The 15,886-nt window shown below is 47.9% G+C and overlaps 3 protein-coding genes across 3 annotated transcripts; all 3 read left to right on the top strand.

Moving 5' to 3' along the window:
* Positions 1-113: 113 nt before the first annotated feature.
* EAH_00049690 (hypothetical protein) lies at positions 114-932 on the top strand (the record flags this gene model as incomplete). Its single annotated transcript, XM_013391333.1, has 2 exons — positions 114-146; positions 591-932. 2 exons carry the CDS (start codon positions 114-116, stop codon positions 930-932), a joined length of 375 nt encoding a protein of 124 aa, XP_013246787.1.
* Positions 933-6,334: 5,402 nt separating this feature from the next.
* On the top strand, positions 6,335-12,891 carry EAH_00049680 (hypothetical protein, conserved; the record flags this gene model as incomplete). Its single annotated transcript, XM_013391332.1, has 6 exons — positions 6,335-6,376; positions 6,579-6,663; positions 6,831-10,015; positions 10,841-11,447; positions 11,596-12,007; positions 12,147-12,891. The coding sequence occupies 6 exons, from the start codon at positions 6,335-6,337 to the stop codon at positions 12,889-12,891; spliced, it is 5,076 nt and encodes a 1,691-aa protein (XP_013246786.1).
* A 1,615-nt stretch (positions 12,892-14,506) lies between these two features.
* EAH_00049670 (hypothetical protein, conserved) lies at positions 14,507-15,531 on the top strand (the record flags this gene model as incomplete). Its single annotated transcript, XM_013391331.1, has 3 exons — positions 14,507-14,806; positions 14,916-15,252; positions 15,428-15,531. Coding segments are annotated over 3 exons (741 nt in total), but the record flags the coding sequence as incomplete, so codon positions are not given.
* Positions 15,532-15,886: the final 355 nt, after the last annotated feature.

The raw sequence follows: 15,886 nt of genomic DNA, 5'->3' as shown, positions 1-15,886 counted from the left end.
AAGAGGCTCTTACTATCCGCTGCCCAGAGATAGCTGAAGTATCAAACCGTCTTCGTAATATGTTCATCACTACTCCTTCCGTCACGCCTGACGCTTTCTTCGTTGAACTCAGAATGCTGCAGGTCTCTCAAGACTTTGATGCAAAAGTACGAAGAATGCATGCATATATGCATGCATTCATTTATGCATGCATGCAGTAGCGCAGACGTACCACGTTAGAGGCACAGTGCGTGCTCGCATGTTACTGTTTTTTGTTATTGTTATGGATGCAAAGACATGCAAGAAAGACAATTCCTTTGTTGATGCCTCCTACTGGCTGGCTTACGATTCTGGCTTCGTTTTCTGTGTTGAAGTGAAGAGTAGTACGAATTCTGTTTGGTTATCTTCTTTATTTGTTCGTTTGTTTTGTTTGTATTGTTTGTTTGTCTTGTTTGTACTGTTTGTTTGTCTTGTTTGTCTTGTGTTTACTCTTTGTTCTGTTGTTTGTCTTGTTTGTTTCTTTGGTTTTGTTTTGTTTGTCTTGTTTGATATGTTGTTAGTATGATTATCTTTGTTAATTTTATTGACGTTTTGTGTGTGCTTGTTTGCAGTGCCGTTTATTTGTTGTGCTGAGCGCGCTGTTTAAGGAGGGTTTAACCCCTGAGGGTTTGGATCAGAAGATGCCTTTTGTTGTAAAGTGCTGCGACTCATCGGTTCGTTCTTCGGATATAATATACGCACTGGAGAACTTTTGTTTTGAAAGTGAAGAGACGCAAATGACGGGCTTCCCCTATTTGCTGCAGCGTATGTACAACGCAGAGTTGCTAGAAGCTGAAGATATTCTTAACTACTACAACGCAGACACAACTGATCCTGTTACGCTCAAATGCAAGACCTTCGCAGAGCCCTTCCTGCAGTGGCTGGCAGAGGCAGACTCGAGCGATGAAGAATAAAATAAATGGAAATAAAGATGCTATTCGCTGGGGAGAAGTGGAAATAAACAGAGCTAAGAAAAACCTTCAAGTTGTATATTGTGATGATTGCATAGTAAATTATGTATACGGCACTCGGGAAGATAACGCATGCAAGCTTATTATTGTTCGGCGCTGTTGTTCATCTTAAGGGTTTAGGGTAAAGGGTTTAGGGTTTTTACCATTAACCCTAGACGAGAGACTTTCAACTTTATTGTTTCGTCTTTATTTTATTATTTCCCCGAGAAAGCGGAGACAGTCGCGGCCAACGGCGAGTGTGAAGATCAGAGGATGCCTTCTGTCTTTTTGCAAATTCTTTCGAGTATTACTCTGATCTGTTGTTTGTCGTTCACTCAAGAAGACGGTTGAAGGTTGGGCGCTTTAGGAATGCATGCATGCATGCATGCATGCATTTGGTTGTTGCTGTTCTTGTTGTTGGGGCTGCTGGGGCCGTGTTGATGCCCTGGTAATGGATGGTGTTTTATTGTCTTCTTGCAAAACTAAGCTGCACTACTTTCGCGTATTATAAGCCCCCAGTGTCAGAGGTGGTTTGGGGTGTATGTACTGTGGCACGGTAGGCCGCACAGAGGCCTCTTTATATTATTCTTATTGATTAATTCAGCAGCCGCAACACAGAGTGAAAGCTATTCTTCATTTTTTACATTCTGCATGCATGTGCCGCTGTTCGTATATATTATGTATAATACTCAGATGGGGAATTACAGGCGGTGTGTATATAATGCTGCATTGTGTGCATTTGATATTATATATAATATATCTGTGTACATAATAATGTACGAATATCCTTTGGGAGTGAAGTCCTTCCACTCGCTGGGGGAGGGGGCCTCCCTATGGCTGGCTCAGGCATTATCTTAGCTGAAGAAGTTCAACAGAACCTGGATATGAACAATGTTGCGTATGAGAGGCTCTGTTTGCGTCTGTATTGTATTTTAGTTTATTCACTTTTGCTTCCTCTCTAGCGCTCTTTCTTATACAGTTATTTCGCAGACTAAATTCTCCCCTGCAAACCTTTTGAAACGAACTAGTTCAGGGCCCCCGTGTGTGCAAGACCAACTATTTAGGGTTAGGAGGTAGAAGTTAAGGGTTTAGGGTTTAGGGCTTTCAGGGCTTTCAGGGCTTCAGTCTCTGCGCAACACAAGTGTTAGGAAATAGGTCTAGGGTCTAGGGTTTAGGGCTGGGGTTTCTGGGTATTCTGTTTCTGCAGGACAAACGGTTGTTGAGTTTAGGGTTTAGGGTTTAGGGTTTAGGGTTTGCAGGAGGAGTTTGAGGGACAGGGGTAGCTGAAGCGTGAGGCCCTGCGGTTGCAGAGAAAGAGGTGCTGCGCTTGCTACTGCAGCACAAGATAGGGTTTTATCTGTTGCTGCTCTCTCGAGGGCCTCCGCTTGGGTATTGGCTTCGATTCCAACTGCCTTCACAATGGAGGAGGCATGCGGGTGCTGAGTGATCTGCAGAACCTGCTTGAAGGCAGCCGGAAGAGGAAGGAAGAAATGCAAAAAGAATGAAGAGAAATGCGTTCAAGATGCCTCACCAGTTCGTTCAAAGTGGTATCCCAGTTTGTCGCTGCACAGGACTAAAGCACGTCAATAAATTTAGTTGTTTATTTGAATTAGTTTCGCTTCGTCTGTTCCACGTACTTGCGAATAGCACTTGGGGTGTACAGACACCAGAACTTTGTTCAACACGCAAAACAGAGCAACGGCGTTGTCTTGCATTTCTCCCGTCAAGTCGGCCCCCAACAAAGAAGTACTAATTGCAGAAATACCTGAAACCCGTGCATGCATACGTGCATGCATGCATGCATGTATGCATGCATGTAGGGTGTATGGAAGGCAAGACTCACAAATCGCTTTTTTTAGACAAGACAAACAATCTGAAGAATCATCAACAAGACACAAAAGAAGCTCCATCATCGCGGGGCGCGCGAACCAGCGGCTGACGTTTGCTGCAGCCGACAGAAATAATAAACAACTTAAAAGCGTGCATGCATGCATTCATGCTTGCATGCAAGTATTGTTTAGGAGCAAGTCCTAGAGGCCTTTTAATGCAATGCAAATGACTTACAATATTCCCTCCAAGGAGATATCTCTTGAAGGAATGAAGTCGCTAACTTCTCCCATTCTCTCTCAACAATTTTGATGAAGTCGGGGCAGCTCGGCAGCAGTTCTGCATGCAATTAAAATGCATGTTTCTTTTGTTTTTTTCAAGGTGTCTTCTAGTGGATAAGGTGCTTCTTTATTTCTGCCTTTTTGCATTAGACGCACGGAATATCTCAGTTAATTGCTGCTTAATTGCAGCAGGCAGAAGACTTTTTTCTTCTCCTTTTTCTGAAGTGTTTATAAGAGGGGCTCTGCAGAGCTGGAGACTCTCTGCAATAAATTCATTTAAAGCTTGCGCAGCTAGAGGACAGCTGGGGTCAGTGCGCAGCATCCAGAGGCCTGAGCTTCCGAAAGAAAATATTTAGTAATAAACACTTATTTTTCTAATCTTTTAGGTGTTTAATATTCACCTTTCATTATCTCTTTGAGCCCGCAGCTGCTCCTTCGCGCCGATCTTCCCACACAAAATTCAGGGAAGTCCAGCGATGTTTCTGTCTGAGTTTGTTTTATTGGGTTTGTCTTCTTCTGTTATTTTCTTCGTTACAACATAATATCATTTTGCTCGCACCACTGACAGAGGTAGAGAGTTAGGCAGGCGGGGAGCCTCCACATTGAAATATTTCTCTTCTTTCTCCTCTTCAAATGCAGCAGAACCTTGACAACAACCGTGAGAAGAAGCAGCAAAAGACTTGCGTGCTGCTGCTGCACGATCTTCTTCTGCTGCTCCTGTCTGCAGTACGCAGTGTACAGCGCCATGAGCGTAGCTGTCTGCACATAGAAGGAAAGAAAATGCAACAGAAAAACAAATATAGTAAAAGCGGCTATTGCTCTTTCAGATTTGCAACATACTCAACCAAGAACAAGAAACCCCCGCCCTTTCCATGCTTACATGCAACGGAGTTTCTGCTTCCGTCTGTTCGTTTTCTTTTGGTTTGTTTGCTGCGCCGTTTCTGCTCATACAGCAGGCTGATCGCCTGGATCTTGAATGTATCGCAGAAGCCTGCCTGCTGTAGTGAGGAGATGCGTACAGTTAAACCACTTCAACTGCACATACACCGCAAGCTGCCGCTGCTTTTTACTTACCGAGTCAGCAGAAGCAGTTGAGGGAAGAACGATATTTTCATTGCCTTCCCCGGCCGCATCTGGCCACGGATAAGGCAGGGATATTTCTTTTTCTTGATGAATTTCATTTGCTTCACAACGCTGAACTGGGTGCGCATTTGCAGCCAGTTGTCTATCTGTTTGAATTGGAGTATTTTGATTGATGATGCTGCAGCAACTGTTGTCTTGAAACATCTTTGAGGGAGAATTTGTGCTGTTCTTCTGCTGCCTCCTCCGCGTCAGCAGAGCCAATGCAGCAGCCCGCAGCGCCTGTTTCTTCTGTTTTCTCAACGGATCTCAATTAAAAAGCAATTAAGCGTTTCCTCACCTGTTCCTCCATTACTATGAATATACAGCTCCAATTAAATATTAAAAAGCACTCGATTTCATACAGAAACGCCGTGAATACCTATGCGGTGAGAAATGCAACATATAGTTGGAGGCGGTGCAGCGCGAGCTGTACGTACACCCCATCTTTGCATTATTTTTCTCTTTGGCATTAGACAGTTACTCCTCCCCTGGACTATTTAATGTGCCTAATATACGTTTTTTTTGGGTCGCTGTACTAATCGCTTTGCCCGCTATCAGCTAGGAAACCCCTAGTGCTTGCTTCTGCATCTACAACTCAATTGAGATACTAAATAGCGACTAATGTTTAAAACAGCTCATATGTTTGTGAGGTTTGGCTGAAGTGCCGTCAGTACAAACCCACGAGCAGCACTTCGCCGTCAAAGACCTGTCAGTTCATCCAGCCTTCCCGCCAGTGTTCAATTTCTTTTGGGGGGCAGTTGAGGTGCTGTCTTTTTTTCAGAGGCAACATACTTTTTCTTTTAGAAAACCCAATTAGAGGGGAGTAAGAGAGCAAATGCATGCGTGGGTGAATTAAGGAGGCATACTTTGCAAAGGTTGCAACACAAGGCATGCAGGGCGGCCCTTTTGCTAACCCCAAAGGAGGGCTGATCAAGCTGTAAGTATACTACTTTCTCTGTATAGCGATATTGCCCTTCATGTATTCTTTTTATTAGGAATGCACCAACAATACAAAATACTAAGTTGTGTATTTCATCAGGAATATGAACAACACAAGACATTGGTATCGGTTCTTCTTAGGGAAGAAACAAACCGCACGAAATAGTGCTTTGTGTTATTTATAAGCGGAATTGCCTCTCCAGCGACAGACACAGGAAGCAGATTCAAACAAGCTCCAATAATAAGTTCTAGCGCCTAGGGTGAAATCTGATGGGGAGGGTTAGACTACTCAACCGGAAAAACGAGCAACATCATAAGATTAGAAATATCCCTGTATGGTTGGCCCTGTCTGTTGTTTGTCTGCTTGTCTGCCTTCAAAAACATAGCGCGAAATCTATGCATGCAAATAATAACAACACTAAAATATATTACTTCCCCTAAAAGTCTGCACGATCAGTATTGACGTCCTTTTTAAGTATTGCAAGTATAAATGACTGATGTTCTCACCCGTTAAAAATAAAGAACAGTTAGTTTATACTCTGTATATCCACCTAACACATTAAATGAAACAATTTGCTCAAATAAAGAGTCTTCAATTTCTGCAGTTTATACCGCCTCCGCACGTGTGTTGAGCTCGCCTGGCTAGCACCATGGCTCTGAAGTAGGGCAATAACAAAAGGAAGGAGATTTTCACAAAATAAACATTTATAATGCAGAGTAATGAACAAAAAGAGAGAAACATTTGTAGAAGGGAGCGGGAGAAGGAACGCTGGCTTCTTCTTGCAGCTACAGGAACCTGAAACATGCAATGAACAGACGAGCCTCGAGCGGCAGCACAAGAGGGGAAGGAAAGCGTTATTTAGTTTGCTCCTTCTGTTAATACTTCCCTTTGAGTCTTTTTATTGATCAATAACTTAAAGTTTCATTCAAGAGATACTCACGAAAACGCATTTTTTATCAACACCAAGCAACCCTCTGCCTCCTTCAGAAACGGCCACTGGCCCACTCTGTACTTCCATCGCGATCTTTGCGCTTCAGACTTTCTTCTTCATCTCCTGATGCATTTTCTGTTCTTGTCTTCCTTCATTTCTTCATTAGAAGAGAAAACTCATCAGAGATCGCCCTAGAGCCTCACGAATCAACCGCTAGCAGCAGGTCCTTGCAGGCGCTCCTGCATGTTTTTCTGCACTGCATCCAATGGAAACCTCAGAACAAACTTCTCCTCCTCGACCTCCTCCGGTTAGTTATCTGTATTTTCCGCCTTACAAACTCAAATATGTGGAAGAGGCAATACCCCCAAGCAAGAGCACAGCGGCATGCCTTATACACACATCTATGCATGCATATATACACACATGCAGAAACAGATGCATATTATGCATTTTAATTCAATATTGTTGTATGTACAGTGCAGTGCTGCGCGCGTCTTTTACTTCTTCAGGGAGAGTCGGAGGAGCCTCTGACTCTTGAGGTGAGAGGCTTCTTGGAAGTGTTTGGCGTACGGAGCCGACAGGGCTCTGATGTAGGTGAGTTATTTATCAATTGATTCTCTTCTTAATTTTCGCCTCCTTCCATTAGTGCCATTAAACTTCGTTCGCCGCACTGCAGCCTCCCCAGCGCTTCCGTTCTGTGTATGCTTGCCTATCAGTTGCGTTTCTGCTGCTCTGTTTGTTTGCTGCATTTGCTGCTGCAGCTCCTCGCCGCAGTTTATCTCGAGGCAGTTCCATAGGTAAGGCAGTTGGGGCCCCAAAGGCGGCTTCTGAGGGCTCCACAGCTGCAAAGGCAGCAGCAGTGCGGAAAGCAGTGGGAGCCCCTGGGGAGGCTGTGGGGCCCCAGCAAGAGCAGCAGGGTGCCCCTGGGGCTCCCGCTGTGCAGGCGAAGGCTCGCATGGTAAAGAAAGCAGCACCAGTAGCAGCCCCCAAGGCAGCTAAGGCAGAAGCCAGCTCCACGGCTGTACGCCTGAGCAGTGCAGATGCACGCAATAAAGAAGGAGAAACAGAAACAAAAGATAAACCTAAGGGCCTCCCCCACCGCCTCTTATCCAAGGCAGCTGCCGCTCCTAAAGCTAAAGAGGGTGCAGCTGAAACAGCAGCAGCAGCAGCAGATAAAACCCGTCCTGCAGCAACAGAAGCAGCAACAGCAGCTAAAGCCCCTCCTGCTGCAGCAAAAGCTGCAACAGAAGCAGCAACAGCAGCAGATGCACCAAAGGAGGCTCCTGCCGCTAAAGCTGCTGCAGGGCTGCCTCCAGTTAAGAAGGTCTTAACAAAGAAAGCAGCACCACAGGCAAAAGCTGCAGAAGCTGCGGAGGCCCCTCAGACTGCAACGCCACAAGTCCCTTCAAAGAAAACAATTGTTAAGAAGGCAGCACCGGCTACTATGATACGAAGAGGCAGCTCTGGAACTGCAGCAGGTGCAGCAGATGCAGCAGCAGCAACAGCAAAAGCACCTTCTGCAGCAGAAGCAGCAGCAGCACCAAAGGCAACAAGTGAAGCAGCAAAAACTACAGCAGCAACACCTGGAGTAGAAAGTAAACCAGCAGCAAAAGAAGAAAAACCTGCAGCAGACGCAGCTGAGAAGCGACCTAAGGCAAAAGCAGCACCTCCAGCAGCAGCAGCAAAAACTGAAGACAAGAAGCCTACAGCAAAAGAGGCAGATAAGAAGCCGGCAACAGAAGCAGCAGACGCTGCCGATAAGAAACCTAGCACAGAAGCAAAAGGAGAGAAACCTGCAGCAGCAGCAGGAGATAAACCTGCAGCAGCAGCGGCAGAAGAGAAGCCTGCAACAGAAGCGAAGGCAGCAGAAAAAGATTCTGCAGCAGATGCAGCAGCAAAGGAACCTGCAGCAGAAGCAGCAGAAGTGAAGCCTGCAGCAGAAGCACAAAAGGAGAAAGGTGCAGCAGCATCAACAGAAGCAGCAGGAGCAGCAGCTGCTGCTGCAAAGGTAGAAAAGGAGAAGAAAGAAGACAAAGACAAACCAACAGAAACCAAAGAGACTAGCCTTAAGCATTCAGAAGTTGCAGATGCAGAAGCCGCTACAAAAGAAGCAGCAGAAGGGGCCCCCCAGAAGCTGACGTCTTTAGAGCTCGCAATGAAGGCAGCAGAAGCACAAATTAGACAAGAAGCAGCAGCAGGGGCCCCTACTGGGGCTGCTGCAGCAGCAAAGAAAGCTGTTGCGAAGAAAGCTGTGGGGCTTGCAGGTAAAGCAGCAGCAGCTGCTGCAACAGCTAAGACAGCAGCAACAGCAGCAAAAGCACAAACACCAGCAGCAGCAAAGAAGGCTGAGGAAAAGAAAGAGATGAACGGAGGAGCTGCAGCAACAACGGCAAAGACACCGCAAGAAGGGGGACAGAAGAAAGCAGCAGAAGCATCAGCAGCAGCAACATCAACATCTGACGCTCTTAAGAAGGCAGCAGCAACTCAGGTAAAGGTTCCTTTGAAGAAGGCAGCCCCAACTCCACCTGCAGCAAAGGCAGCAACCGCAGCAGCAGCAGCGGCGAAGACGGCAACAGCAGCAGGAACAGGAGCAGCCAAAGCAGCAGAGGCAGCACAAGCGAAAACACCTTCAGCAGGAGCAGCAAAAGCAACGCCAGCTTCAGAAGCAAATGGAGTAGCAGTAAAAACAGCAGCAGAAGGTTCTGAAGCAGCAAAAGAGACAGCAGCACCCAAGCAGACGTTAGTCGTAAAAGCTGCCCCCAAAGCAGCGGCAAAGGTAGCAGCAAAAGCAGCAGCGACACCAGCAGCAAAGGCAGCTGCATCAAAGACAGCAGCAGCAAAGACAGCAGCAGCAAAGACAGCAGCAACAGAGAAGGCAGAGGCTGAAGACCGCACGAAGGTAAAGGAGGCCCCCAAGGCAGGTGCTGCAGCAGATAAGCCGTCGGTGCAGCAGCAGACAGCAGCAAAAGAAGACAAAGCAGCAGCAAAAGAAGACAAAGGAGCAGCAAAAGAAGACAAAGGAGCAGCAAAAGGAGAACGTGGGCCCTCAGAACAGAAAGACAAAGAGGGAGCAGCTGCAGCAGCAGGAGAACGGAAGCAAGCAGCAGCAGCAGCAAAGACAACAGCAGCAAAGACAGCAGCATCAAAGACAGCAGCCACAAAGACGCCCACAAAAGCAGCAGTGAAGGCAGCATCTAAAAGCGCAGCAGCAGCAAAACCAGCAGCAGCAGCAGCAGCAGCAGCAAATGGCGACGAGGTCCCCTCAAGCCCTCCACCTTCGCAGCCAACGAAAACCAAAGCTGCTTCGTCTTCTGTCTCCTCAAAGGGTGCTGCTGCTGCTGCAGCAAAGGGCCTCGAAGGTGAAGCTCATGCTGCTGATGGCGAGCGCAAGGGGTCTCCCTCACCTGCTGCAGAAGGGGGCCCCTTGAAGGCAGCAAAAGCTGCAGCAGCAGAAGTAGAAAACGGAGCAGCAGCAAGCTTAGGAAGCAAGAAGGAAGCGAACGATAATATTTCTTCTGTCTCCTCTGAAGGCCTTTCAGCTGAGGCAGAAGAGCAGCAAAACAGCAGCACCACTAGACAGCGCCCTGCTGCTGTTCCCCGTCTAACTCACCTTCCTTCAAAAGATAAGGACGGGAAGCTGCTGCTGCTGCTGCCTAAAGCTGAAGGCCCTGAGGGCCCCTCCAGCAGCGGCGCAGCAGATGAAGAGACAGAAGGAGGACAGCAAAATAAAAAGAGTAAAGGTGCTGCTGCAAAGACTAAGGTGGAAGACAAAGCAAAGAAGACAGCAGCTGGGGGGGCGCCTTTAAAAGAGAAGAAGAAACTGCAGCAGAAAAAAGAAGCAGCAGATACGGGAGCAAAGGGGACAGAGAAAAAAGCAAAAACAGCACTTAAAGATAAAACAACAAAAAAATCAGCAGCCCTCAGCAGCAAAAGCCAAACATCCACTGTGAGAACGGAGAAGATACAGACAGATCCCTTTGCTGCTGCTGCTGTTGCTGCTGCTGTTGTTGCTGCTGTTGCTGCTGCTGCTGTTGCTGTTTTTGTGTTGCTGTTGCTGCTGTTGTTGTTGCTGCTGTTGCTGCTGCTGCGTTTGCTGTTTTTGTTGTTGTTACTGCTTCCGTTGCTGTTGCTGTTGTTGCTGCTGCTGTTTCGCTGGGGGTGCTGTTGCCACTGTCTCTGCTGCTACTGCTGCTGCTGCTGTTGCAGTTGCTGCTGCTGCTACTGTCTTAGTCCGTATCAATGTGCGGTGTGTTGGTGCTGCGGGATAGAAGGAAGCTGCTGCTGCTGCTGCTGCTGGGGCCCCTGAAGGAGACAAGGAAAAGAAGAAACAGAAAGAAGAGACACCCTCAGTCGATGTTTCGAAGGGGGTTAAGGGGCTGCGCTCCTCCATAGAGAAAGACGGGCAGCTTGCTGCTGCTGCAGTAAGCTGCTGCTAGCAGCAACACGAGGAAATAGAATATTAAATAGTTTATCTATTATTAAATAGTTTATTTATTATTATGCAGTTTATTTATTATTAAATAATATATTAAAAAGTAATTGGGACTGGAGAAGCAGGACCCTGCTTTAATAATCAAATATATTATATTCTCTAAACCCTAAACCCTAAATAATGTATATATGCACTCCTACATATATATTATATATATATATAGGGGGGTGTTTGCTGACTGCTGCTGCTTACACTCTTCGGCTTTTGCTATATTTGTTTGATTGTATGCATGCATTTGTTTGAGTGCTTAGTTTTGCTGCTGTTGTGTGTCTGCAACAGAGCGGAGAGGGGAGGCTCTTGGGTTCTCTCTTTTCTCTGAAGAACGCCGACAGCAAAAGGGGGCTGGAGGCAATCTTAGGAGCAGCATCACCAGATGCAGCAGCAGCAGCAGGAGATGCAGCAAAAGCAGCAGCACCAGCAGCAGCAACCAGCAAACAGAACTCTGCAGAAAGTGTGCAGCAGTTGAAGGAATCGAAGGAACAGCCCGAGGGCGCTGCAGCTGCAGATGCAGCACCACCTGCAGCAGCAGCAGCAGCAGCAGCAGCAGCAGGCAAAGAGAAACAGCAGTCTGAGCTTCAGCTGAAGACTGCTGCATCAATGGGGGAGGGCCGCTCTCTTTCTCGCCAGACGTCTGCAACAAAAGCTGTGGGGTCAAAGAAGGGAGAGAAGGCAGCAGAAAAAGAAACTGCTGCTGCTCCTGCAGCAGCAGCAGCAGCAGCAGCAGCAGCACCTACTATTCCTTTGGCAGAGCGCTTTGCTGCCCTGCAGCAGCGGCCAGTCAAAGAAGAAGAAGCAAAGAAAATTAAAGAGCCCTCCAGGGAGCCCTCAAGGGCTTCCTCTGGGATCCGATCCCCACCTGCTACTACAAAGAAACAACTTTCCACAGGTAAGCCTTGCAGCAGCAGAAGCAGTAGCAGCAGCAGCAGCAGCACAACCAGCAGCTGCTGCAGCATCAGCCCCACCATGTAACTTTAGCTAGCGCAAACATACTTGGGTGTATATGCATCTGTGTGTGTGTTTCGCTTGCTGCTTAGAGTTGCTGAAGCAGCTTTCATCTGCTTCCGTTGGGCTGCCGTCCTCTGCAGCGCCGCAGGAGGCCCCTGGGGGCCCCTCAGGGGCCCCGGTTGCCCCTGACGGTTCGTTGCTGCTGCAGACAAAAAGCATATCACCTTCTTTACTAGAAGAAAGACTTGCAGACCCTAAAGTTAAGCAGAGATACATGCAGCATGCGGCCTTCATGCTGCAGCGGGGCGTGGCGTGGGGCGTTCCTGAGCGAGCTTCTGCTGCAGGTACACCTGAAGGAGCAGCAGCAGCAGCACAGCGAAGGCGTGTATGCTGCGGCAGCAGCGATTTGAACGCGCTGGGGCTCTTCGCAAGATGCTACGGCTTCTCTTGCTGCACTCCTCCTTCTCCTCAGGATTCCCTCAGTAACGAGCTGCTTACTCAGTAGGCCGCTAGGGTTTAGGGTTCAGGGTTTAGGGGTTTGGGTCGCTAGGGTTTAGGGTTTAGGAAAAAGAGTTAAGATGCATTGGGTGGGGCTGCTTTCAAGCGTTTCTTTTGCTGCTGCGTTCGGGTGTATGTGCAGCTCCGCCACACAGCAAATGCCCAGCAGCGAAGCAGCGGCTGCTGAGGGTATAGAGCCCCTACCTAGCGGCCCGGCAGCTGTTGCTGCTGGAGATTCAGCAGATGAGCATGCAGCAGCAGCAGCAGCAGCAGCAGGAGAAGCAGCAGCAGAAGGGTACTGGGATGAGTACGGCAATTGGATCCCCACAGGATCGTTTGCAGGTGGGTCCTTTGCAGCAGGAGAGGGCGGCCCAGCAGGAGGAGATGCAGCAGCAGCAGCAGATGCAGCAGCAGCAGGGGATGCAGCAGCAGGGTACTGGGATGAACAAGGAAACTGGGTCCCTACACCAACAGCAGCAGCAGCAGCAGGATATTATGATGAACAAGGCAACTGGATATACACCGGAGACTACTACAACCAGCAGGGCAGTTGGGCGCCGCAGCAAAGTGAATACGAACAGCAGCAGCAACTGCAGCAGCAGCAGCCGCAGCAGCAGTGGGGAGATGGCTACGGAGGCTATTACGACCAGGGGGGGGCCGAGCAGCTGACACCAGAGCAGCAGCAGCAGCAGCTGGAACAGCAGCAGCAACAATACGCAGCAAACGGGTACTGGGATGAACAAGGCAACTGGCAGCAGCTAACGGAGCAGCAGCAGCAGCAGCTGCAGCCTCTGCAGAGTGGCTTCCAGGGCAACGGGTACTTCGATGAGGCTGGGCAGTGGACTGCGTACGATCAGCAGCAGCAGCTGCTGCAGCAGCAGCAGTAGCAGAAGCAGTAGTAGTAGCATTAGTAGCAGCAGCAGCAGTAGCACCCGGTGTAGTTGCAGCAGCAGCACTAGCAGCATCCATAGTAGCAGCAGCAGCAGAAGTCGTACTTGCAGCCATAGCAGCTGCTGCAGCTAAACACCATTAATAAAAACAGCTGCAGGTACTGCAGCGATAGCTACCACAGCAGCAACAGCAGCAGCTGCGTCAGCAGCAGCAAGCATAGTAGCAGCGCAAAACAGCAATGAACATGTACTCTCCTTTTCTTCAGAAACTTCTTTTTCGTTGTTAAGGCAAAGGTAGTAACACCAAAAGAGCATATTGCTGCTATTGCTGCAGCTGCTGCAGCTGCTGCAGCTGCTGCAGCTGGCGCTCCAGATAGATATTATTGACTGTTGCAGCAAATGAGGTGGGCATATGATAATAACGCGTAGTAAGAACAGCAGCAGCAGCAGCAGCAGCAGCAGCAGCAGCAGTTCTTACAATAAGATATAACAAATGCTGCAAGACAGCCAATCGAACGCATGCATCTCAAGAGCCCCCTTCTTGTGCATGCAGAAACATTATCGAAGAATTGATACTCAAGTTTTTCTTTAGTTTTTCTTGCGCATATTTCTGCATTATACTAACTTCCCACAGAGGCCCCTCCAGTAAACCCTAAGCCATAAACTCTAAACCCTAAACCCTAAACCCTAAACCTTAATTACTGTTTATGCTGCAGTCTAAACACGTAAGATGCCGTCCTCTGAATATGATGTGGATTGCGGCTGAGTGTGTGCGGAAGCTATAAAAGAAGAAGAAGATTAAAGGAAATATGAGTTAAAATGACGAAGAAATGAATCTTTTTCATTGAAATGTAATTAAACAAAACAGTAGAATAACCCTCAAACCTCCTATGCAGCAGCTGTGCTAGTAGTGGTTTAGCTCTATAGGAGGTGTGTGCGGAGGTGAGAGGCTGGAGCTTAGATGGTTGCATGCGTCTTGTTTGCATTTATTTTGATTGCGAAAATGAAAATAAATTGATTTTTAATGTTTAATTCACGTTTAAAATATTCAATTTCATGGGGAGGTGCCTATACACCCCAGCTCAGGTGGTTATATCGACGTAGCCGTTGCGGTGTATGTGCAGTGGCTGTTTGAAGTTTTTGTTGTTTTCTATGAGTTTGCATGCATATTTAGGGCTTATTTTTACTCATTTTAATTCATTAAAACCACACACAGCAGCAACAGATGCAGCACTCTGCTTGTTTCCCCCTCCCCTTATCCTTGCTGCATTTACTTCGTTAGCTTTCCTTTGCTCTGGTGGTTTCAAGGTGTATGCACAGCCCAAAAGTATTATTTTAAAGTAATATATTATGCAATAAAGAGCAGTTTATGCCGTTAGTTGCGGCTGCTGCAGACTTTATCTGAACAACGCAAGCAAAACAAGTGGATGAGGAGAGGGGGGTGAACCCCTCTCTTTGATTTTTATTTTTATTTTTGTTTTTGTTTGTTTCTTCAAAGTTTTTCTTTTGCTGCATTAGCAGCAGCACCCAGAGAGCCTTTTGTACAGGTTCTCTCTTTCTTCTTTTTCTGCGTTTCTACACTAGGAATAGCTTGCTGCTTCAAGCAACTGCTATGCTCTCACCTCTTCCCCTTAAGGCCCCAGAGGCAGACGTTGCTGCTGCTGCTGCTGCTGCTGCTGCCTCTGCTGTACGTACATCCAGTGAGGAACCCAACATAACGCATGCAGCAGCAGAAGAAAATACAGAGGGCCCCCTCAATCCCAGCAGCGAACAACAGACAGCAGCAGAAGGCGCAGCAGCACATGCAGCAACGACTACAGCAGCAACTGCAGCGGCAGCAGCACCAATAGCTGCACAAACAGCAACAGCTGAAGACAAGGTCACGAATGACGTGGAGCCCGGAAATGAGACTGTAAGACCCCCCTATTTTGCTGCTGCAGCACTTGCTGCTGCTGCACCTGCTGTTGCTGCACCTGCTGCTGCCGCACTTGCTGCTGTGTTTGTATTTGCTTGTGCTGCAGAAGGAGCCGTCAGCGCCCAACAGCGTGGAGCCCCGTCGGCAGCATCGGCCCTCATTGAAGCACAACAGCAACAACAACAGCAGCAGCAGCCGCAGCAGCAGCAGCACTCACCCCCATCGTTCTGTTACCTTTCGAGATAAAGTTTTTATAGCGGAGGTCCCCGTAGAAAAAATTCCTCATGCGCCAATCCCTTTGACAGACCCTTTAACAACCCCACCCCCATCAACACACTATCAGCAGCAGCAGCAGCAGCAGCAGCAGCGACAGCAGCAGCAACAGCAACTGCGCCAGCAGGGGATCCCTGCGGGAGATTTGAGAGGGCCGTTAAAGGGCGCAGGTGAGCTGCATGCATCCTGTTGCTGAGAGATTTGCTGCTGCTGTTGCTGCTGCTGCTGCTGCTGTTGCTGCTGCTGCTGCTGCTGCTGCAGCTGTTGCTTTTTGTCTTTGTTTCTGCTGCTGCGGCACATGCTGCTTCTGCTGCTGCTCCTTGTGCTTGCTGCTGTGTGCTTCAGGCGAGCAGCAGCAAGCTGCTGCAGTGTGGGGCCCTCAGCAGCAGGGGCCCCCAGGGGGGGCCCTGGTGCTGCCGAGGAGCCCCTGGGCCCCTGCTACAAGGGCTGTACGCGCTGTCTCTGTTGGGGCTTCCCCGCTGCTCGAGAGGCTTTTGTATCTTTTGAATTGCTGCAGCCCTAAACCCTAAACCCTAAACCCTAAACCCTAAACCCTAGCTGCCCGCTGGGGAGACAGCCATTTGCAAGAAACAAATAAATGAAGAAATTGACAAAAACAAAGAGACAAACAAATACACAAAAAGCAAAAAAAGATATAAATTAATAAGTAGGCATAGAATAAACATAGACACAACAAACATATATACATATATATATATTTATTTACATATGTATATATATATATATGTATATATATATATATATATATATATATATTATATATATATATATATAAAGACAGCG

Source organism: Eimeria acervulina, genomic scaffold (assembly GCF_000499425.1).
Source record: "Eimeria acervulina Houghton genomic scaffold, Eah_scaff811, whole genome shotgun sequence".
NCBI lineage: Eukaryota > Apicomplexa > Conoidasida > Eucoccidiorida > Eimeriidae > Eimeria > Eimeria acervulina.
Note: the sequence above shows the minus strand (reverse complement) of the source record. Positions and strands in the feature narration are given on the sequence as shown.